The sequence below is a fragment of the Charadrius vociferus genome, unplaced genomic scaffold (assembly GCF_000708025.1).
Source record: "Charadrius vociferus isolate BGI_N301 unplaced genomic scaffold, ASM70802v2 scaffold38, whole genome shotgun sequence".
Classification (NCBI taxonomy): Eukaryota; Metazoa; Chordata; class Aves; order Charadriiformes; family Charadriidae; genus Charadrius; species Charadrius vociferus.
Window position 1 is genome coordinate 341487 of NW_009650176.1, and position 25004 is coordinate 366490.

The 25004-nt window shown below is 44.1% G+C and overlaps 1 protein-coding gene across 1 annotated transcript in view; it reads right to left on the reverse strand.

The window, feature by feature from the left end:
- The window catches only part of INPP5A (inositol polyphosphate-5-phosphatase, 40kDa), a 184681-nt gene that overhangs the window by 108260 nt on the left and 51417 nt on the right, over positions 1 to 25004 (reverse strand). The window contains exon 6 of the mRNA XM_009892737.1: positions 5325 to 5388. Coding sequence (XP_009891039.1) covers positions 5325 to 5388 — 64 coding nt within the window. The remainder of the gene's footprint in view (positions 1 to 5324; positions 5389 to 25004) is intronic.

A 25004-nucleotide genomic window follows, 5' to 3' on the forward strand; every position in this document is an offset into this window, starting at 1 on the left:
GCGTTTAAGGGAGGTAGCATTTTTTGAAGTGCAGACAACTCAACTTTGTAGCAAGGTGGGAAAAAGTCATCAGCAAACACTGACCCACAGGATGGCTGGGGCTGGCAGGAGCTCCGGACACCTCTGGCCCACCCCTGCGCACAGCAGGTCCCTCAGGTATGTGTCCAAAAATGCAGACCCCGCAGCCTCCCTGGGAAGCTGTCCAGTCCAGCGCCACACCCATAAAAAAAAAAATAAAAATTCTTACATTTAAGTGGAATATCGTGTATTCCAATTTGTGCCTGCTGCCCCTTGTCCTGCCACTGGCACCACTGAGCAGAGCCTGGCTCCCTCCTCTTTGCACTCTCCTTTCGGGTGTTTATACCTCCCGGTGAGATCACCCCAAGCCTCCTTGTAACGAAACTAGAATAGTCCCAGCTCTCTCACCCTCATCTCCTATGGAACATGCTCCCACATCTGAGTGGCCCTGTGCTGGACCTGCTCTGGGATGTCCAGGTCTGTCTTGTACCATCAGTACAAATCTTTCTTTAAATTCCAAACCTAACCAACCCGAGTCTAGAGCTAACTGCAACCACCATCACTATCTTCTCAAATGTCTCCCCAAGAAGATGGGAGATGAGAAAGAAGAAGATGATGACAAGAAGAGAAAGAAGAAGATGAGAAATAAGAAGAGAGATGGGAAAATAGCTAGACAGCTTCTTTTGTGAAAATTAAATCTGTTTTCAATTAACAACTGCTTCTGCAGAGGAAGGTGACACACTCAAGTCATCCACTGAAGTCATTCAAATACTACAATGCCCAGAGACAAAACAAGAAATGTGAAAAAAGTTCTTGAACAGACTGAATGTTTTCCCTCAGGGACATGAGAGTAGCGGAGAATATGTTGCACCAAAGCCAAGTGGTCTAGAACAGGGAAATTTGAAATTTCTTTATGTCCCAAAACAGGAATGGAGACAGTCAATGGAATTCAGAAACAGCAATGTGAAACCTGATTAAAAGAGGAAGTTCATTTTCTACTTAACGCATTATTTTGCTGGATAACACTGTTCCAGACTGTCAGACTTGAGCAAGATCCTGGAAAAGCCTGGATATTCGTAAATATTTAAATACCTTGAACCACAACAGAAATCATACATGCACGAACAGAGCCTTAGAGAGGACACTTGCTAAGTGTCAAGGCCTAACCTAGACCGCATCTGGAGGCACAATGGCCTCACAGCTGCCCATCGGAGGGTGTCACTTGGGCCTGTGCCCATCAGAGGACCTCCTCTGGGTCTGTGCCCATCAGAAGACCTCCTCTGGGTCTGTGCCCATCGAAGGACCTCCTCTGGGTCTGTGCTTGTCAGAGGACCTCCTCTGGATCTGTGCCTATCAGAGGATCTCCTCTGGGTCTGTGCCCCCTGTAAAAACAGCTGCTCGCCCGGGGAGAACAGTGGCCGAGGCAGCACATCCACCCCTGCGCGTGTAGGTGGAAATGGTTTTCAACCCTGCTACCGTCCCCACTCCCTACGTGCCAGCCTCCACCCGACAAGGCCAGCAACACAAATCATCAACTTTCAGCTGGGTGTTCCTTAGTCAGTTACGTGACTGAAAATGATTAAAAAAATAAAAATCAGGTATCAGGACAAAAGGCATTGTTTTTTCCCCTTATTTCCTCCTGAAATGTTCTGTGCTTATATCTGCAGCTCAGACAACTCTGAATTATTTGTATAGTCACTTGAAAACCCTTAGAGTAAAAAAAAGTCTTATTTTTGAATGGCCCTCACTGACACTAGGCCTTTGCATCAGTTCTCTTGATCAGATTTTTTCAAAGTGCAAACACAAAAATCTTGCTCTGGGGATATGCAGAAGACGAACTGGACTCATTCCATTCAGATCCCGTATCAGCTGCTCTGTGACCACATAGCAACCCGTCTCGTTCTGATCATCCACTTCTGGCCATCAGCACATGAGGCTGACGTGTGAATTTAAAGCTGGAATGGGTGCTGTGTTTGTAAAAAAAAGACTTCGTGGTAAACCACATCAGTTTCCAAAGTCTTTACTGAACGGTTACACCACAGACAGAAAGAGCACAGACTTTTCAGCCTTAACATCCATCGACAGATGTATACGGCTCATGAACAAGAGGTTCTGCTTCTCAGCCCAGTTTGTACTGTCTCTCTCCTGATCAGGGCAACATATTGGCATGTCTAAAGGTGAGAGCCTAACTTCATTTACCAAACTCCTCCGACACAGGAATTTGGGCAGCTGCCTTACAGCCAGCGTTAAGCTGGAACGACCCAACTGGACTGAGTTTTGACTATCAATGCATAAGACATAAATTCCAAAACAACTATTACCAAGAGCCCTGAACTGTCCAGATCTACTGGCATCTGGTGAAAATACCATGCAATACAAAAACTTTAAGTTGTCTAGATAAAGTATTGTATATAATCTGAGGAAGCATTTACTGTAATGTAGCAATGTGTCTTCAAGGGGGGAAGAAAAAGTATAATTCTTTACGTGCCAATCACTTTGAGATCTGGCTCCCACAGGAAGACTAAACAAATATCCTGATAAACTGATGTGGCATCGTTCTAAGTAGATCACAGATGGCTGTGCCTTCTTCAGCAAGTTTAACTGTCAGCGAAAAGATCCCGATGTCGTTCAGGAGACAAAGAACACTTGGCAGAACTGTAAGGACTGAAGGCTTCTGCTGGGAGAGCCTAAATAAAAGGTAGCACTTGGCAGAAAGGAGGCACTTTACCATCAACTTAGGGTAACATCAATGCCAAATATGAACCAGCGATTCATTTACATGACTGCTGAGAAGCAAACGCAGGAGGAAGGAAGCACGCCTTCTCGTGTACCTCCACATAAAAATATTTCTACCCTATTTCTGCTTTCACACCAGAGAAAACGTGATTCTTTCTGTAAATCAAAGCGGTAGAGTGAAACTGGGCTGATCCTCCCCTTAGCAAACCCCTCTGCTGGACGACGGCCCTTCAGAACACACGGCTTCTCAACAGCTTAAATCGTAAGCAAACTTTTGGGCTTCTGACCACTGTAAAAAACCTTCTATGATGTATAAAATAATACATGAGTCTGTAGGAGAAAATTGTTCTTACTTAAAATCTCAAATATCTATTCCTGAGAACTGAAAAACAGAGACAATCTTTTTTTCCAGAGACTGTATCCAGTCACATCCAACGGTGTGGTGAATGCTGAAAAGACTCAGTGATGTTACAGGAATATTGAATTGTCTATAAACATCTATTTTTTGCATGCTTTTGAGTAGAACTAGAATTTCATAATGATTTTTGTGCAGAGAACGTTTGTATCCATTTGGATTTTTCCTCTGATTTAAGAGCTTAATACACTGTGAAAATGTCAATAGTCATGAGAGAAGAGGCAAGTTTTACATTTCCCCTGAAAGATGGGAGCCTTCAGGGCCGTATTTTACAAACACTACACCGGGAGACTGGTTCTGCTCTACATTAAGAGAGCAGCGGGTGACTTACAACACCGATCCAGTGTAGCACCCGCTTTCCTCAGATTTTTATTAAGAGTTTTTTCTTTCCAAGCGATGATGGGGCCAAACACATCATCAGGTGTGTGGTTCACACCTCATCTGGCTTTGCTCAGGTTCTGCTGAGCAAAACAAAGCACTGAACATTTAAAGTGTTTATTTTCTGGAACAAGTATCTGCTTTTTTCTTTCATACCGATTTTCTCCCCTACACTTCTTCCTTCCATTTTCTCACTTTTTTTTTTTAATGCTTACATTTTCTTTTAAAAACTGTATAGTAGCGAATAAGCTGTCAATCACTGATTAATAAACCCAGAAAACTCCTCTTTTCCTACAACAGTAGTAATTTCCCTGTCAGGTGTCGCTGGAGCAGGACACCTCTCGCCTATGCCCGGGGTGGGGGGGATGTCGGGTGGAATTCGGAGCACGATTCTGCCAGCGCGGGGGCGATGGGATCGCGGGTGTGGGAGTCGGGTGGGCAGACGCAATTCGCACGTTACTGATACACAAAGCCATTCCCATGGCAAAATGAGCGAACAGTTCGGAGTGATGCTGCCACCTCACATCCAAGTGCGTGCTTCTGTGCCTCTCTCGCCGTCTGCTCATCCTCCTCACACACATGGTGGACCCGTGGCTGTCCCACCCCGGGACGGGTCACTCCTCCGACACCCAGCTGCACGTCCGCACCTCCTCCAGCATTCCCACCCCGCACACACTTCATCCGACACGGAACACCCTCTGTCATTACTTGGTGCCTGCAGAACCGTTCTAGTCTGGGAGAAGACTAGACACAACCTCTCACCAGAAGCCCCTACATCACTATTGAGGTTTCCAGTCTGCTCTCTCAGGAATAAAATCTACTCTGAACTGCCTCTGGTATCACACCTAAAATTCTCCTTCAGCATTGAAAGCGATGATGACAGGAGGACTTATCTGGGCTAAACCTTGAATTGCTATATATGTAGAAGAACCATTCAAATATTTCAGGGAAGGAAGACCCTGTACCCTCAATTATGCGAGCAGAGAGAATCTGTCTCTACTGAGAAGAAAAATAATGAATCTATATAATTAAGACAATTATTTCACTCCATAGTTACCACCATTTCAAGAGTGTCTCAAATTAATGGGATGCTAGATGTAGTATTAATGTGATTCAGCTCAGTAAGCTAAATGAAGCTCAGAAGATTTTTGTATTTAATATACAGACAGTTCTCAACTGAAATAACATAAATTTTATATAATCTTTTCTATATACACTTCAGGAAGCATTAAATAACTTTCTATGATATTCCTAATATTTAATGTACATAGCCTAGCATTACTTTTAAAATTCTGAGATTTAGCAAGACCTCCAACCTGATGGATCAATGTGGGTTAAAAACAGTGACACCCTCCCACTGACCTGCACTGCTCCAAGTAATTTAAGCCATAAATCTACCTCAGCTGCTTTGCAAAACGACCATCACTGTTGGACATCTAAGGTCTTGGTCCTGTATCTGATCTACCTGGAAGAACCTTGTGGCCATTCAGAGTTCTTTTGAAATCATCAGGGATCTCTATGGATACAAAGTTCCATCTGCATGGGAATGATTAATGCACCGTTTTTCAACCTGTGGCCGGTCCATTGACTTCTTCTAAGAGGTCTATAAAAGGTAAGAAAAGTACTGTCTGTCATCAGTGGACTTGCATGCATTATACAGAAGTCTGCCTACCGTGGAAAAAAACTGCTAGGCACCACTATCCGAGGAGATGACAGGAAAGCTGCCTTGATATATAAAGCCAATTGACAATTAACAACCTTCCATTCCTTTGCTTACCTTTAAAATCAAACTGGTAGATGTTTTTCAAAGATTCATGAAGAAAGTAAAAACTTCCTAGAGCCTGTAAAAAACAAGAATAAAATAAGAAATTATAAAAATATCTACTTTTACGAACTACAACCAAAAATATCATGCTTTCCAACTAAAAAGAACAGAAGAAATTAAATGCTAATAAATAAAATTACTAATTTTTACATTTTCTAAGATGTGTAAATATATTCATTTCCTTTATTGCTCCTCTGAAGTTTTGCAAGCCGTTATAAAGAAGATCCCTAACTTAGTTGAGAAAGGTGGTACGGGCACCATTACCAGGTGTACCTTTAGAAATACCAAAGGGATGCAGCACACAGACAAGTACCTTTCTAAACACCGAACGCATCCCCACAATTCTTTTACAAAAGCCTGACAATTTCTGCTTCACTTTCAGAGCAGAACAAGTGCTTTTGGAGACGGCGCAGTGCAGAACCGAGAGGAGGGCTGAGAGAGCCGATGGCTTCGCAGGGCCAGTCACAGGTTTCCATCTCCCCAGCGAGCCGTGCAGAGCGAACGGCTCCGCCAGCCGCGGAGCGGGAGCAACACCTAAAATCTAACAGGAGTGCTGGGAGCATTTGTACACGTTTGTACAGCTTTCCCTCTTCCTATTCAGACAATAATTCCCACGACCGAACGGTGCGGTGCCCAGCCCGGCGGCTCCTGCTCCCGCCTCGGTGGGCAGCAGGCAGGGGACAGTGTTTTCTCAGTGTGCTGACCCCAAGAGAAAGACTATAAAACTGTCTAGCAAAGGCCTAGATGTTTGAATACATGTGAAGTTTCCTGATATTGACCCAAGTGGTGTGTTACAAAGTATAAGCAGAAGCAGAGTTTAGTGCCTACACGAAAAATCTGACTTACTATTGAAAATAAAATACTATGTGTTCCCAGTTCAGATTCAGATAGGACTTATTCCTCCTCCTGCTGATCTAGCCCTGAGCGACTATTCTCTTTAGTGTTTTTCAAAACAGTGACCTAATCCGACTACGGAACTCTGTCACACTTTTAAGGATTAGTCCATGACCGAGTACAGCACGGAAACGCAGGAATAGTCTCTACTGCATTCAGAAAAGCAAATAACCTCCCACCTCAGCAAATCAATTTTAGAAGGATACCAAAGTCCACCCATACTCAGCAAAATATTAGCACCACTTCCTTACAAATACTGAAGTAATTGCCTGATTTCTGGAGACTTTTGAGGTCTTAATCCTCAGCCCCTTATTGAAGAAAGCACCTTTGTTCAGGGCACCGCTTAAGCGTACCCCCTATGTGCACAGGCACAAGCACTTCGGTGCCAGCCAGCACAGGAGCTCAAATGCCATCTCCAGACCCATCGCGACGCAGCGTGCACGTCTACTGCTGAGAACGGCCGTCAGCCTCCTGTGGCCTTCAGGACCCTTTTCTCTGCCACAGAGTTCCCACGAGATACAAGGAAATCCACTCCACCTCCCATGTCTAATAACCATATATCCCTCGTTTGCCGGGCACCCGCTCTCGGGCTTCTGGGACGCAGCTCACCGCAGCGCTGAGCAACCGCACGAACGCGCTGTGCTCCCAGCACACCCCCTCACAGCGGGGGCAAACGGCGCTTGTTGCAATCACAGCATCTTACGCAAGTGAAATAAAGAAGATCTGAAGTGCAAGAGGCCGTTGAGCCGGGAGGTGGCTCTGGAAGACAGCAGGTAAAAAGCCCACGGTCACACGCTGGCACAGGCTGCCCACGCAGACCCGGCAGGGGCCGGTGACAGGCCTGTGGCCATGTGTCGCATGGCCACCATGGCAGGAAGAGGTGGCCATCCCTCACCTGGTGCACCTCAGAGCAGCGAGCCCTGCACCTTCCCCGTCCCCGCACCGTCCCCGTCCCTTCCCCGTTCCCGCACCATCCCCTGCCCCGCAGCGTCCCCGGCCCTGTGGAGAGAGTGATGCTACCGCGGGGTGCTGGGGCTGAGACCGACCCTTCCTGCCCCCACTGATCCCGGGGAAGCTCTGCCGTGGTTTCACCCATAGGTTCTGTGGGATCGCTGCTGGCTTTTACTCCTTCACAGCTGTCTAATAGACTGTTTTCCTCCAGTTAATGAGAGGAAATTTACGTATTAGAAGAGAGTAAAGGAAAATCAACTGAGAAAGGAAAAAGTAGTGCAAACAGACTTTATAGCAGAATATAAGAAACGTATAAATTATAAATGAGAACTTGATGAGCCTTTAAATACATGTGCTGCACTCAACAGAAGCTCAGAGGGAAAACAAGCAGCCTGCCGCTGGGTAAAGTCTTACTGAGAAGTATAACAGCAGCAATGCATTAAACAAAAAGGATGATTTAGTTTCATTTTGCCTTTTACTCCTCTAACGACAGAGACTCTCCTGGCAGAGAAGTGTTTTGGTTCAGTGACTGCTGCATTATTTATGAGACGCTGCACATCCAGAGATTAAACATTTGCTGATTTGTCAAAAGCACAAACATGAGGTCCTGCCCATCTCCTTGACATATTAGTCCATCCAACAGAAAACACTGTCACACATTTAATTGATGAGTACACTTCCCTGCGACCCAGTCAGCTTCCTTGAGGTCTTTGGTTTGCTTTTTTATAACATGGGGGAGGCAAATAAGAAAATGCAGGGGACACTCTTGTGGAGGACTCAAGGTTAACTGTCCTGCAACAAGGACACGCTGCCAGAAAAAAATAAATCCTGATACGAGATAAAAACATTGCCACCTGATATCTAATTTCTAACTGAAGAAACTGTCATTAGCAACAGAAAATGCTGCTGTTTCAAGCTAAACTTTCACTATACTCTGGCCTTTGGATTTTAAAAATGGGGGATTATTCTTAAATAATATGCTTACAGTTAAACATACAGTGAAACAGTATGTTTACAGAGAGTTTCTTTGTAAAGTTTATTTTGTCTCTTCGAGAGCTAAAACCAGATAAAAGTCTTAAAATCACATGGAAGCTACAGGTAAAATTCATTGTTGTACTTGAAAATACCTTTCCTAAAAAGCCCCCAGTTAAAACAAAGAAAGAAAAATAGATGCTGTTACAACTTTAAATTTTGTGGAAAGGCAGAAAATTCTAGGTTAAAAGTGCCTGCTGCTTCGCGTGCACACAGGCACTGCTCAGAGGCATCACCACTGAGGAAAAACCCACATGGGAGAAAGGTATTTTCAGAGTCCTCCTTGACAGAAGTCAGTCACAGCGGGACCGATCAAAACCGGGGGCTCGGGGTGGGGGCAGAGCCTGGGCCAGCTGTGGCACCCTCGCGGCACGCGCGCTCGTCGGGCTCGTGGAGGCGGTGACGGCAACTGCGCTCCTAAGTACCACTCGCATGTGCCGGCGTCTCACGATGTGGTTCTGTATCACAGAATTTCACCTGATGCATAACCACCTTGTATTCTCGACACTGGTGCATTTCACACACACACAGCTTTTATCCTACTGAAATCGGTGCAATCAGGTATGAAGTAAAGCGCTTGTGAGTGCAAGGACTCTACACCTGAGCTCTCACCTGCTTATTTAGAGAGCTGACCTTAGATAAAAGCTTGCAACTTGCCTATTATATGAAATGTGAATAATTTCAATCTGATATATATATATATTACAAAAAAAAAAAAAAATTGAAGTATAAACAGCTAGATGAGTTCTCAGTTATAAAATCTGGTTAAATATGATTACTCTATTTTACCAGAAGCTATTATCAACTTAACAGAGTACATTCAAGTCATGCTCTCCAGCCTTGAGTCGTTCTCCCCCCTCCTACTATTAATTCTTCCCAGCTGGTCCATCTCTTTCTTCAATACACAGAGCAAAATCTGACATATATAAAGACAACACTTTGTTATATTAAATTACTCTTTAAGAACTCAGTATAAGGATGCAGCCTTATTTCAGCTCTTTATATGGTCTTCAGAAGACAAAAAATGAGCTTCAGCAAGCACCTGCAAAATATCACCCCAAACGCTGAAAATTTTTCAGGTCCAGGCTGAAAAATGTAAAAGCAAATGAAAAAGGGAACCTGGAATAGGAAATCCTGGGCTACATCAGTAACATGTGGCCAACTCAGCCTACTTATAACATCTAAATACTGCTTGTAAAGGAGCTTTTCTTTTTCTCATGATCTAGGACAGCAGAATCATGCAGGCTGGAAGGGACCTTTGGGGTGTCCACCCCGAGCCCTGTCCAAAGCAGGGCTGACCAGTGGGCTGCTCAGGGCACTGCCCGCAGGATTCCAAAATCGCAGGGTTGCGGACCACCTCCCCTTTTGGAGGCTCTGTTTCAGTGGCCGAGTTTGTTTCAGTTTACCTCCAGGGTAACCTTTTTTCCGTTTATTCTCATTGGAATTCCCCTTGCAAGGTAAGGCTAACTAAAAAAAATATTTGGAAACAGTGACCTATGCAAATCAGGCACAAATAATTTTAAAGACAGGTGAAAATTTAAATCCAGGTGACAGGATTACAAATTCTGAAGCTTCTCATGAAGCGTAACACGTCAATAAGTAAACCTAGAAGAATCAAGATGCTCTAAAAACTGTTTTATTTAGATGCCATAATTCTATTAAAAATAGTACTGCCACTTGTGCTCAAGCTACAACTTTATTTCTGAGCATCCTGATTTGCTCACTGTTTGAATTCTTACTGTTCTAATATCATTTTTAAAAACTAATTTTGAAGAATTATGCAACAAAAGTTTGGTTTGATAGTCTACATTTGTAGCACTGAGTGTCAACTAATTGTGCACAAAGAATCTCTGATAGTGATTAAGTCACGCTGTACAGTTTCAGGAACTGATACCACTAACGTTAAGATAGGCTTTGAGACTGTGTAATGCTAAACACACCATTGAAAAGAAGCAAAACTGTAATGGAATGGAAATTAGGGCTATCACTATCTTCCGCATTGTTATAGACTTAATCAGGTTTATGTACATAAATGTTAACTTGTAAAAATGATGGAGTGCAGTTATAATTCACTGCCCTAACACAATGGAATATAAGTACAAAGAAACTTTCTTTCGAGGCCTCATGCCTAGGCCCTTTTGTTGAAGAGATTATGTTAAATCAATTTATTTCTCATAAAATGACAGTTTAACAACAAAGGTAAATGATATTAATTCAAAGTCTAGAACTTTGCTTTATTTTCTTATTTGCAATTTGAATATTCTTTGGAAAAAGAAGTAGCGGTGCCTACAGTAGCAGTAGAACATACAGTATTTAAGTAATACAATACAGAAACACATTGCAAATTATAAACCACCCCAAATAGTTCAACTTTTAAAAATTTCAAATGTAAAGAAAGAAAACTACTATTTTTTCCACTTAAAGGATTGTTCAAATTGATTACTTCTGCTGTTAGCACACATTCTATGCCATCTGTAAGCAGGTGCTTCTACTAAAATGCAACACCAGAAGTTGTGTTACATGTTGTACCTTACTTTCTCGGTTTCGGCTATGTCTATGTTAGTGACTGTGGAACGGTGAACCAGCAAAGCTGCAAATATCTAAGCCCTCTTTACAACAGTGTTTTTAGAGTAGAAGCCTGAAAAATAATCTGCAGTGAGGGTGACCGCAGCTGACTTCACCGTACAGCCGGGGAGGATGGATGTACGGATGCACATTCCACAACTGCCCCCGCGGAGAGTGCCGCAGTCGTCCCCCGAACACACGAACCAGCTGACTTCCACCTCGTGCAGGCAGAGCAGGATCACCGCCGAGGTTAAGACTCAGGCACAGCGCGACAAGCTCTCGCCAGCCACTCTGAACCTGAACCGCGCGCCACTGCACCAAGGGACGGACGGGAGATGGTGTGTGCTCTGCCACACCTGTAACAACTCACGCAACGAGGGGAAGGGGGCAGCCACGGTCTCCTACACTTGATTTTCCAAGTAGCCTGCAAACACGGACTGCTCATGGACCTGTACGTCAGTAGCCCCACTGCAGCGTGATGAATGGACAGCCCTCACTTTGGCTCCGATCAGAAAGTTCTTAATTTGTCAGGCCAACCCGCCAGCCCTGGCGTCTGCACCATATCAAAATCACCTCGTATTCAGTAATACCAGAAGTTTCTAAAAGTCCAGGAAGATCAGCACAACGCTTGACCTCAGGTGGTTGTGGGACCGCAGGTGTAATTCTCTGGACCGCTCAGCCGCGTGGCTTTCGACCCTGCTAGGAGAGCCAGGGGCCGCCAGGATAGAAAGGGCTTCCTCGGAGTCTGAGTCGGAAGTTACTGCCGTAAGCGTATACGCAATTTAAAGTAATACCCGTGGCCATGAAGAAATACCACGCAGACACAGATGGTGGCTCTGTTTAAATTTATTCACATTCTGCTTTGTAGAGGAGTTTAAGCCTTGTAATTAGATATGAATATATATATACACCCTAACTAAAATAGCAGAAAGCATCGAAGTGAAAAGTCAGATTGGACAATCATGAAAAATAGTAATTTTTAGCTTGGCCAAGTAGTTTAGAAATGCACAAGAATGTTAAAACTGATTGCCCGTTATTCTTCTGCACTTTATAACTACACAGCTTTGCTTTAACACTCCTGAAATCAAATAGACCTGCACACAAAATCCTACAGATAGACTGGGGGAAATCTCCTTTGTGAACTCCCAGAAACCCCTTCAATGCCGTAACCGCTAATTGTAGAGTACACAAACACATCCCAATGTGTGAAAGCTTTTGTGAGAACGGCCCTTGCGGAAACGCTCAGGAGCTCAGTGAACAGGTCAGGCGATTATCTCACGGCGACCCTGCTGTTAACAAACTGCCCTTTTTCAGGACCGACAGGAGTACCTGACCGTTCTTACACGTGCGCATACAGAACTGCAGCTGGAGAAACAGTGAAATCTAACTCACAGTCAGTGCACGTTAATTAGAAGAGCGTTGCATCTCCCCCCCCAAAATGTATTATGGAGAAAACCACCAGATATCTTCTCTGTTAGTAGACTGATGTGAAACATTCATGGCTTTTAATTAGGTCCCAGAATGATACTGAGTGCAATATTGGAAATTTCTTCCGTTATTCCCCACCAAAAGGCTCATCTGGAAAAACTGGTAGTGACGGCAAGATAAACAAATAGGTTCTGATGGATTCCTTTGATCATACAGAAATCTTGCTACAAAAGTCTGAAGATTAAAACGGCTATTATTTTTTTAACAGCCAGTTGGCATTATTTCTTTTTAAAGTACGTCATTTCAACTGTGGAAATTTAATGCACAAAGGAAATACCTAAATAGAAGTTTAATTACTGTACAGAGTAAACATTTACTGCATTACCTCACTAAATGTGATAAAGCTAATATATAAAAATTGCTTTAAATAAATTGAAAATAAATTGCCAATGATGACACAGAAACTGTAATTCATGTAGTCATAAAATCCATAATTAGCTTTAATGAATTTTTAAAGTCAAAGTTCAACCCAACTTTTTCAATGTTTAACCTACTATATCAATGCGGTTCAAGGAATTCATTTGTCATCGAACATGACAATGTCTGAATGTTAATGGCCGCGGGGCTGTGCCGGCAGGAAGGCCCTATCTCCCACCCGTCCGTCGGCCGTCACCGCTGCGCCTCTCACACCTGGCGCTATCGACTACCTGCCTGTTTTGCTAACAACAATTAAAAGAATATTTTACATATTTATAAACCCAAACATCAAGCGTGCATATGAGTTTCCCATTAGTAAAACGGAGTCTATTAGCTGCCACCTCTCAGTCAGGGGAAACGGGAAGCCGCGGCGACCGCAGGCAGGACGACAATGACTCGGTGAAGGCGCTGTTACCGAGTGCCAGACGGGGACACCTCGTCTGCGTACATTTATGCCACAACGAAGCTTGAGAGACGCAAACAGAAAAACCTGCGATGGGAAACGGCGCAGGCCCAGCCTCCCCTCGGCCCCTCTGGGGGAACACCGGCCCTGAAAAAGCCCCCCGGCAGCCTGGCAGGGGGCATGGCGACCGCGGAATGGCTGCGGAATTCTGCCTGGGAACGAGCCACGGGCAAGCTTGGGTTTCTGTGGCAGTTCAGAAACACGCCGTGGAAACACCTGCCCTTGGTTTGCCGTAAACAAGCTGATTTTGATACGATTGTCACTTCCTGAGAAGTGAAGAAACGGCACGGCGCGAGGGCAGGCTGGCCCCACGCGTCCAAACAGCGACCGACACGCTAACTGCCAACGCCGAGCCCTGTTAACGTATATGCTTGTCAACTCCGCTCATAGGCTACTTGACCCAGTATAGCTAAATTAGCACTAAATGTCTATTATTCATTCAAGGTTAAAAAAACAGGCTGGGTACACAGATCAACTCATTATAAAATAGTCTATCACTTTTTATTTGCAAACAAATGAGGTGTCCAGCAATTTATCATTTCCTGAATTAGACTTATCAGCTAAAGTACATACAATTAAACTGCTATTGAGCTTCCCCCAAAAGGCCTCGTCTACCTGGCGCGCAGACAGCCGGAGCCCGAACCAGACCATTTCAAACAATTACGCACTACTTCTGCAGCTTCGTATCTCAAACACAGCTATCGGCTTAATTTCAACAGTATTTGAGTAATTACACCTTTAATAAAGTGTAAAAGTGAGTGAGCTCCAAATACTTGGTGACAAACTTAAAAACTTTCTCAGCGGACTGTAACTTGGTCTATATTAAAAATATCTGCTTAGTTACATGTGATACTCTCGTTAAAGCAAATGGAATTACTTGAGAAGAGTAAAACCACTGCGGGATTGGTATTGAAGACTAACTCCATAAAACCTAAAAGCACGTTACGTATCATAATATAAACATACCGACGTGGTAAAGAGGCAACTTGTAGTGCCACAACTTGCTTGCACGACTGCGATCATCTTTAACAGTTTCTCCAGTGACCGTTCCCCAAAGAAGCCAGCGCTGCTGAAGCACTGGGGACGGCCGATGGCAGAAGCCCACAGGTACAGCTGGTGCGGGAAAGGGCATCTAGCACTCCGTCTACCCAAATCCTGATCACTTGTTTACTATAATTGCATTAGACACGTACCTGCAACGGTACATCTGCATTTCCACATTAAATTCCACACGCTGGTTTTGACTTAAAACTTCTGATTTGTTTGTCACCTATTTATTTTATGGACCTGCGGATTTTTCAGCCCGACGCTCTCAGCCCTGCTGTTGCAGCCAGGCAGTGACGTGATGCTTCTGACTGCCTCGTGCCACCTCACGCTCCCCATGTCTCCAGCTTCAGTGAGCTGGCACAACATGCAGTGTGATTTTTAACCATCCTGAGCTAACTTTAATGCCACAATCTTTCCTGCTAAATTGTAGTTTAGCAGCACCAGACAGACTCTTAACATCTAGCACTGCTCCCTCGCTGTTTCCCTTCTTCTTTCTTCAGAACAGTTCTTCCAAGTGTGACAGCAATGACAACTGAACTATCAAGAGGAATGGTCACTATAAATTTACCACTTAAAAAATCCAAATGATTAAAAAATAAATTCTGATTTTGTTTGTTTTTATAATAGTTGAATTAAATGTAATTCAGGAAACAACTGATCCATGAGCGTTTATGTATAGTTTTATAGTTTGTACTATTTATGTCTAGGCTTACTACCAAGATTTAGATATTTTCAAATGGGCTTATCTGTTTCAGTTTCTGAAAAGATTGTGAGTTGTCTACATGGCAGATTGGAGTGACTGGTTTAAAAATTCCGAGATATCTAAATCCCATGTCACTTAGATGCTTAATCAAGTGACCATCATAAAAAAATAACTTGTTTGCAGACCTGGTGTTTATGGGTACCTCGGAGAGGTCTCTCTGCTAACAGCAACCATCAATAGTACATTTTCAGGAAAAAAACGAAGTCCCAGGAGCTTTCATTTTCCGGTTCTGAAGACTGACAAAATGAGTGATCTTCAGCTAACGTGACCCACCTCTACTACCTTCTCTTCATCATTTCTTTACTGCGTCAACATAGCAAACGAAAAACCGTATTAAATTTTAAAAGACTTTTTGGGACTAGTTAAATTAAGAATAAAAATTTAACAAAAAATCTGAGCTATGTGTAAACATGTCTGGTATGTAAATGAATAATACAGATGTAACCTACCACACTGACACAGAATATTTAATAGCACTTTTGATATTGACATCTTTCACAAAGAGAGTTAACATTTTAATCACAAATCACTTCAATTAAAAAATGTATCATACAGAGGTTCCTTTTCTTGAAACAAAGATTACTGACAGAGCAAGGAGCCAACAAGATTTAAGGAAAGTGTACGTATGCTGAACAGTTAAAAAAAGGGCCACTTATCAATATTCCTGAACTCAGAGCAGAACCTTCACAAAGTCATTAATCAGACTGTTATTTAATATTTCTATTACACACAAGCACTCTAGAGGCCCCCAATCAGGATAAGAGGCACACAGCTTGGCTCCGCACCAGTAACGGGCAGGAGCTTGTCTGAATACAGGATTCCAAACCATAACTCAGGGCCACGCTCTGGATTCTGCCCCAGCACCTTCTCGACGGTCCCGACCGCAAGAACTGCGTGGGATCCAACCGCCAAAACCTCTGCCCAGGACTGCGCCGGCGCCTTCAAAGCCAGGACAACGTCCACGGCACGGCTCGGGGCATTCACTGCCTCTTCAGTACAGGGAGAGGGAGAAATAAAATCTAGTTCCTACCTGCAAGCACAGCAGAGAGCGTAACTGTACCGACGAAGAGATACGCAGTTAAATGCTTAAATTCTTCAGGGTTATTTCAGTTACAAGTTTTTCAGAAACACAGCTCAAAATATTGTACAAAAGCCAGATTTATCCAGTGGATATTGGTAACAGCCCATGAACTGAGAGAAACTGAGCTTGAGTCTCAGACTGCAGAAGATAACAGAGAAGTGCAGAATACTATTTTGCAGGCAGCAAGTTATACTCTGTTTCACATCTATTTTTGTAATCATTTTAGGAGTATAACCAATAGCAACATGGACCAAAGTGGCACTTCACCTCTTCCAGAAACGTGTTCCTTATTCCCACACAGTTCTGCCCTCCCAACGCAACGGGCTGCAGCTGCGGAGGCCATCGGGATGGCGGCACGGGAGACACGGCCGCAGGAGCGCAGCCGCGGAGCGTCACCTGCAACGCCTCAACCACATCAACGATTCCCATCTCCCATGGAAAAGGTTTGACCACACTGAAAAAAGGCCATCGGGATTAGAGAATAAGATCCTGTCATAGAAGAAGCAGCTAAAAGAGGCCGATGCCGTATCCCAGGGAAACAAAGGAAAGCTGCACACAAACCAGAGATGAGGAGCAGCCCCGGGGAATGGAAAGAACTATTGAAGCTGAAGAGCAGCACTGTCACAGGACAAAGCAGATCCAGACTGAACAGAAATTAATCCAGACTAGCTACAGGTACTGAGAACCACGGAGGAACTGAGTACACGGACTGTCCTGGGCACAGCCCTCTGACCTGTGAGGGCGGGAGGGAGATGCTGTGGGGGCAAAAATCCTGCTTGTTTCTGGAGCAAAACTTGACAGACATATGTGAGCCCAGCAAGAAAATCTGGGCAATTTCTTTCAGTGTTTTTGCTCCTACGAATCAGTGTCTCCCTCGGCACTGGCCAGGCCCGGCAGCGAGCGGTGTGCGGGAGAGCCCTGCCCAGCGCGGGGCCGGCAGGCAGAGGAAGACGTGCTCTGCACGAACCCCGAAGCGCTGATGCCCCCCATAAGGCGGCTGATCTGTCCTGCGCTTTCTCCGCCAGAGACACGTCCCCCCACCCGCCTCACACCAGACAGGATTTGCCTCTGGCGGTGCTACTGAACTGGGGTGCAACTTGGGTGGCCAGATGGGAGAGACTGCTGGATATTTAACATTTTACCATATTTTTCTTCTACTAAAAAAAAAAAAAAGCTTCATTTTGTAGGAAATGGGTGAGCTGGATGACTTTTACCATTTACGTGACTCTAAATAATTTTAATTTTTAAAACTTTAAATCCATTTGGTATTTCACTGATATATTCTTACATAATACACTCAAGACAGCAAATTCAATTTGACGAAGAGGCATTAATGCCCATTTCATTTAGTATTATGCAGGTCATCTCCAAATAGGAAAGTACCATGTGGTAAAAGGTTGTATTTAGCGTGTCACAGTCACTGGCGGTTGTTTTGTATCTCAAGGAACCTTTGTAACTGCCTCAAAATAAGAGATGATTGATTTACAAAGTACCAAATTTCAAATTTCATATTCTAGGACTAAACATCAAATAATTGGACAAAGCTGTCCCCCTGTCTGACCCATCACAATCAAGCCCCTTTCAAGGTTGACTGCCTGCATAAGAAATATGTGCATAATTTCATTTTGTCTCCTGTCCAACATCCAATGTTAGAAGTTAATTAAATTGCTTGTCCATTGTATTCATCCACTTACAAAGTTAATGATATTCTGTTCCTGAATTAAAGAGAATTTTATAAAGCCTGCACTATGGAACCTGGCATGCTGTACACTGAGGAGCTGAACTCTGTCATGGTTCCTGATTGCAGCTCTCCTAATTAGGAAACAAAATGAATGTTTCTGTGTCTGCCAATGCAGAGGACAAGTCATTCCAACAGCGAGGGTAAATGCTCCGTACAATAGCAACTTAATAATATCTCATGTTTGACTATAATAAATTCTGCAGGATTAATAAACCTGTTAAATTTTTAAATTACCATAACAAAGATGAACTGCAGTGTAACAAGACAGCCTTAAAAAAGGGATGCAGGTTTGAGGGAGACAACAGCTTCTTGCAAGGGCATCAACCCTGAGGACGCTGAAATCACCGGATTCGCGTTCTTGCGTGAGACGAAGAAGGAAAACATAATGATGTGGCAATCTACTGGACCCAGCTGAGGGGCCAGGATTAATAATTTAAACTACACTACTCTTGTGCTTTTGGCCTAGACAGAAAGACCTGGTGCCTGCACAGCATCTTTCTAAGCAGCTGCACAACCGGCAGCACAGTGCAGTCGCAAATCGGGTGCCCGATAACGGCAAACTCCCCCGGCCCAGAGAAGCCGCTGGCAACAGCGCTGAACCACCGCAGGAGTCACAGCTCGGGCTAAGCACAGCCTACACGCCGGGCGAGAAAAGGTAACCGCGTGGCTGAGTAAAAACCAACAGAACTGCCCCGCGCAGAAGCGCTGTTTCAAGGTACTCTTCTCCGTATTCAGCAAGAAGCGGCCGTCCGGGGCGTAGGTGACTGGGGAGGTCGTCTGTTTTACCTCAGCCCTCCTAATTGCTGTCGCCCGGATTCCCACCGGGCTGCAGTTGGGAGGAGGACTGTGGCACACACGGGCATGCCAAGGACACCACTGCTGGCCCCGTGCAGGCTCCCGGCGCTGCGTCCCAGCCCGGCGAGCAGAGCCGAGGTGGTCAGGCTCTTGGGGGGTTGTCCCGTGTGGGGTCCGGGCAGCGTGGCTTTGCGTGACGCCGCCTGCCATATCCACAGCCGCATAGAACCGCTCCATCGGGTCACGCTGCACAGGCAGACGGCGAGGGACGCGTTCGCTCAGCCAGCACCTCTGCAGACAACGGCCATTGCCGTCACAACCCCACTGCGCCTTTCCAGGTTATGGTCTACAAAACCCACAGCGCCGTGCCCTTTATCCAACGCAACCGTACAAAACCCACAGCGCCGTGCCCTTTATCCAGCGCGATCCTATGGCAACTCACGCACGGGACGACAAAAGATCAGCCATCTGACGCGCGGGAGGGAATCCCAGAGCCCCTGCATCGCCGAGCCCGTGGGCAACGGTACCGAGGATGCGGGGAACACGCCTATAACCCCTCTTAACACCCTCCCTCAACCTATATTCTCATGTTCCACTGTGACAGGCCGAGAAGGTCTGAAATCTCTAAAAACACCACCAAAAAAGTAAGGTTTCCACTGCCTATTTATATCAACATAATTACGTATTGAACAACAAATACAATGACAATTTCCCGTATTTGAAAAACAGGATCTCTGCTGACTTTGACTGACTTAATGCAACATATTTTACCTTAAAAAAACCATGAAAAACATCTTTCTCCCACCTCTTCTTTGTCTTTTATCCAATGCTGTTAATACAGAAAGTTGGTATAATAAATCAGAAGTGTTCCTTCACTGACACCTGATTCAGTGTAATGACTCTCCAGTGTCCTACTCCATATACTGCCATTTCAGTGAGAAACACAGATGCATATTACAGGTTTTTTAAATTATTATTGCTAACAAGGGGCCAAACCCAGTACTTCCTAACAGGCATCACTTCACTGAAATGAAGAGCGATATGATTTGTGTGATTAGATACTATAAGCCCTTGCACTCTTTGCACCAGTCGCTGCACTGGTTCCATAAAGGTGTAATGATATAAAACAAAGCAGTAATAATATAATGATTTAAGCTTACTCTGACAATGTTCATCAAAAATACTGAAAACTGAGTTAGGAAGAATCCTAAAAAAAATTTCAGTGTATGCGAGCTAAAATAAGAGCATAAATGAAAACATGTCCAGCACATTTGGTTTACCGAACATATGAAAATGTCAGGATTACTGGAAAGAAAATATTTTTCCTGGAATTATATACAATAACTATACGTAAAATAATAGAATGCCTGCTGCCATTTTTCATTTTTTCATGTACATCTAGGAGCAATGCTTTGTGATAATTCATTTTAAACTATGCTCAGCTTTTTCTTCCAGCGGTCTCATTTCCAAAATAAGGCTACATTTACCAATCCAAAAGATATATTTTGACTAATGTAACTTTTGTGAATCGAAAGTCATTAAATAGTATTGGCAAATCAATAAGGACATAAAGATGTAAAGCTTTTCTCTATGAAATAAAGCAAATTATACTCTTCTAATCTAAATACTCGGTCAAGCCACTTGATAATTAAATCACATGGAAAACCTGCCTTGTTATTAAAATCTCTTCAGAATGTCCATGCAAGTTGGAGTATTATTTATATTTCTACCTTTCAGAACTTTTCAATTTCAATTAAAATTCTGTAATTTTTATTGGGAATCACATTACATGCATGATAGATATAAGCTAATTAAAGGAGAATCAATTCTAAGAGATGGCCAACAATGAACCTAAACAGTTTACAAATTACCTACTGTCACTCAACTGCAGCATGCAGTGTCTGTGGACAATTACAGAAAAGCTTTAATTGATTTTTAAAATTTCAATAATACGGTACATTCTGTACATTTATAAGTACTCTGCTTGTACTCAGATCATTAGAATTACAGTAACTGTTGGGACCACCGATGGCAACACCTGTCGTAAAGGGGAGATTAGGTTTGGTGTTCAAGGAAATGCTGACATTCCTTATACACCCAAAATAGCCACATCTACATCTCAAATTGTACAAATATCTGTTTTATGTGGTATAATGGTGTACGTTAATCATATTTTAAAAGGAAAATGTTCCTGACTAATTACATTTAAAAAAAATATTTAGCACACTTGAAATTTGTTACAGACGTGCAGGTTCCATTGCTCTGATGACAGACGAGAACATTTTTCTCTCTAAATCCTGGCAAGCCACGGGACAAACTGAATTACTCAAGAAAAAACTAGAAACTGTCCCCCTCTGATTCACTGGTAACACAGACAGCAAACAGCAGAACTCATTACAGCTCTTTTGTCTCAAAATCCTAAAAAGTTGGAACAAAAAGAGGTTTACTGTGGCCTATTTCTACTCTTTCCTCCTTGTTTTAGAATTGGGAGATTGGACAAGTCTCAGAGAACCAGTAATGAGAAGCAAAGACCAAGCAAGGGACTGGTCTCCAGCAAAGGCATCTTCTCAACATGGGCATCCTGAAGACGTTACTTTATGCTCATAAAAGCAATTCCATCAGTCCGGCTAATCTAGGTAAGACACTTGCTGCTGTTCTGTTCCTAAGCAGGTAATTAATTTTGTGAGGCTACCCCTGCACCAAGAGACATCAGATACATGGGCAGAAGAACGTAAATGCTGGATCGCACCTTCTGATCTACTCACACTGGTGCGAGCACCGAGACGAACGAGGCATTAGGGTGAACGTGCCTTCGCCCACCAGCTCGCTGGGCACGCCAGCTCGAGACTCACCCTGAAGCAGAAATCCAGCTTCATGGTCGGAGAAACTTGGAAGGATGCCACCCTCTCTTCTGCAAAACTTCATTTCACAAAGAAAACACCACAAACAGTTTAGGAAGAAACTGTTAGAAATGTGTTTGCTATCTCTTGCTCAGAACGGTAATTCATTATTTCTATTAATGCTTTACCTTTCAAAGTCTCAGATGAACTTTCAGCTATTGAACTGCCACAAAGGAATTCATGGTGGTGTGCTAGAAACAACAATACAGTTGTGCTCAAAGGCTTACCATCTTAATTTGTTGCGTTTTTTAACCTACAAAAGCAGCATTTGAATACCCAAGCCCAACTTTAAAAAAAAAAGAAAAAGAAAAAGAAAAAGAAAAAGAAAACCAAAAGCAAATGTTTCTATAGAGCATGTGAAATGCTCAGTTACCAGTCTGTCACCACTGCCTTGCTCATATCCTATTTTTGGGCTTGCGCACATCACTATACTACCATGATTTTCTAGCTTTGAGATAGTAAATGTTAAAGAAAATCTATTTAAACATTTCAAGAACAGCATAGCAGCGCAGAAACAAAGCCCATGGCTCTGTAACATGCTTTTCAATCATAAGAAATTTGATAAAAGGTAGTACGGGAGATGAGAACTAAAAGCCTCCAAACTTGCACCGGAGGCCGAACTTTACTAACATTTTCAAAGGAATTAATTTAAAATATGGTCATGCTCGGTATGATGTCAATGCTTTTGAATGCAATGGCAGCTAGGGATGCCACGGCACTGAGTGGGGCCAGCGTGGGCTTGCAGATGGCTTTGACAACAAGTGAGAAGACCGAGGCATCTCCTCAGCTGGTCGGGTCACAGCGCGGCTCCAGAGCCACGCGCTGCTGCCGCTGCCGTGTCCTCAACGCTATTGTTACATACGGATTTGAAACCAAATAAATAGAAAGCAACTTCCATTCCTAGACAGGAATATACTTTCTTACAGAAAACAGCAACAGATGAATTAAAGAGACTAATAAAACTTAAAAAAGTGAAAAGTATCAGTAAATTGTGCTGTTAGTCCACCTACAGGTAGGGTTTTTCTTCCTATGGGCTCATACTGGAATTAAAAAGAAGCCACCATTTGGAAAGAATGTTTTTGTAATAGTAAAAGTGAGAAGGAAAACCTCCACATTGATAGAAGTAATAACTTGAATTTTATTTTAAAACTGAGAAGACAAAAATAGTCTGTATAAATCAAACAAGCTGGCTCTTCATGTCACTTTTATGATGGACGTTAATCTTAGTTTCTAGACAGAACTGCTGTCTGATGTAACCACGCTTATTGACTTAATGGGAAGAAATTTATATTAGTCTAGGAAGCTGTGATGAATGCAGTCCTAAAGTTCAATGACTCAAACACTTCAGTAACCTCAAACATTGACCCAGGTAGACAGAAACCTAAATCTTAATCCTGGAACCTAAGTTTATGCTTCATTCACATTTTGTTGTGAAGAAATTTTGAATGTTCATGTATCTTTCACACCTATTTGTGCATGCACGTGTGTATATATACAAACTCCATAGGTAGTACACATAGTTTTCACATAGCAAGATGTCTGTGGGAAAGAGCCAAGGTACACACCACAACGCGTGCTCCCTCCCAGGACTAACGAGTGGAAAAGTTGCCGTGAGACCAAATCTGAGGCTCATTTCTTCTCAGCAATTATAAGTTAAAAAAGAATACGGTGAAACTTGACTTCTCTGCCCCAGAATCCCGCTCAGGCTTTGTAAATGCCAGCGCAGGCGGCTACTGCAGGACGACGGAGGCTGTGGTGCGGCGCTGAGAGGCGGCTCAGGCTCTGCTCCCACCCTGCGCACCCCCGAAGCGTCTGCGGGCGAACCCCCGCTCCCCCCGGGCTGTGGGGCAGCCGGAGCAGCCCAGCGGCCATCCCAATGGGACCTGGGACCCCCCGAGGGGACGCAGACACGCACCATCAGCAACATCAGCCCTGGGGGGGTCGCATCTGAACCGTGAAATGATGAGTGCAGATGACGGACACTGACGAACCAACAGAATCGTAGTTTAACTTCCTTCATACGTACCCGATTAGCGTGTAAATGGAGGTGCATAAAAAGCCCCCCAAACCAAATCAAACTCACTGCATAGCCACTGCGTATCAGAGTGGGGGCATACAGAGCACCTGCATTTAGCACCCACCAGTTAATTGTCATTAAAAGTTGGGATGATCCCAGCAGCGTCTGCAGCGGGAGTGCCTGCGGCAGGGTACGCAGACCGGGCGGAGGGGACGGGCTCCACCATCAGACTCGTGTCTTCCCTGGGGTACGCCCGCGGACTCGTCTCGGCCAAGGCAGCTCCTCTGAAAAGGACAGGACCGCAGCAGAGGCGGTTTGGCCCTGCTCGTAACAAAGGACCCTTTTCCCATCAGCGTTTGTCACCTCCTGTCACTGTCCCTCTCCCTTACTCTGCTGCCGTAGTCCGTACGCACCACTTCCCTCAATGCATTTCACAGACTTTTGGGATTGCCCTTCTGTCGGAAAATCACTCCGCTGTGCTCAGGCCCACAGGGTGTGAAGACTTTGTCCTCGTCCTCCTTTCCCACCAACCCCCCCCAAACATTTTTGCAGAAATTGGTACAACTACGTCTGCAGTTCACGATCTGAGACGAACCTGTGCACAGGGGGAGAGTCACCGGGTGTGCTCGCCGCCTCCTTCCCGGAGCGGGAGGATGTGTCCCACTTCTTCAGGAACCCAGCACAACAGAAGTCGCTTACAGTAGGGTTTTTAGAGAATGAAATTACATTTAGTTATACTCAGGACAAATTCCTACAGAAAGAAATCTCCCCTTAGTGCTAGCTGTTAATTGTGTCCCAGTCACTGCAGATCCGTGAAGAAAATACAGACACTGCCCAAGATGGAGGGGACACTGTGCGGAAGCCGGTACCATGGAGGACGCTGACGGAGCAGTGATGCACGCACATGAGAGGACGCCGGAGCAAGGCTCCTACGAGTAAAAGAACGTTCATGAACATAAAAGTGACTAATTAGATAGATTTTTTGCTCTTCTTCCACACAAGGTGGAAGAGCTCAAAATCCCACAGACCTTTTCAAGTTGTAACACGCTAAAATACTAATTCTTAATAACTGAAAGGAAAATTTGAGCAAAAGCCAAAGAGAATACCAGAGAAAGCGGAGATTTTCCCGGTGCTAGTTATGTGAGTGTTGTTCATGACTGTGTGACTCGAGAAAGAGCAAAAGACAAACAACATCCATCCTAAAAGCAGCACTAAGGACCACGGTGCGCGCCACGTCACCGCACTGCCCAGACAGGGCCACACGGGGCACTCCTTCGTGGAAGGGCTGCACGAAGACTTCAGGAATGCGTTTTTGGAAAGTGTGTCTTCTGACATTCCCCTTTTGTCAGCGTGCCCAAGATGAAATCAAAACTCTTCCTTTCACATGGCACAGAAAAGAGCTTCGACATTTAACAGCAATTTGTTAATTCCTTTACCACAAAACACCTTTCCCACTGATTCCCCAGGCTCCACAAAAC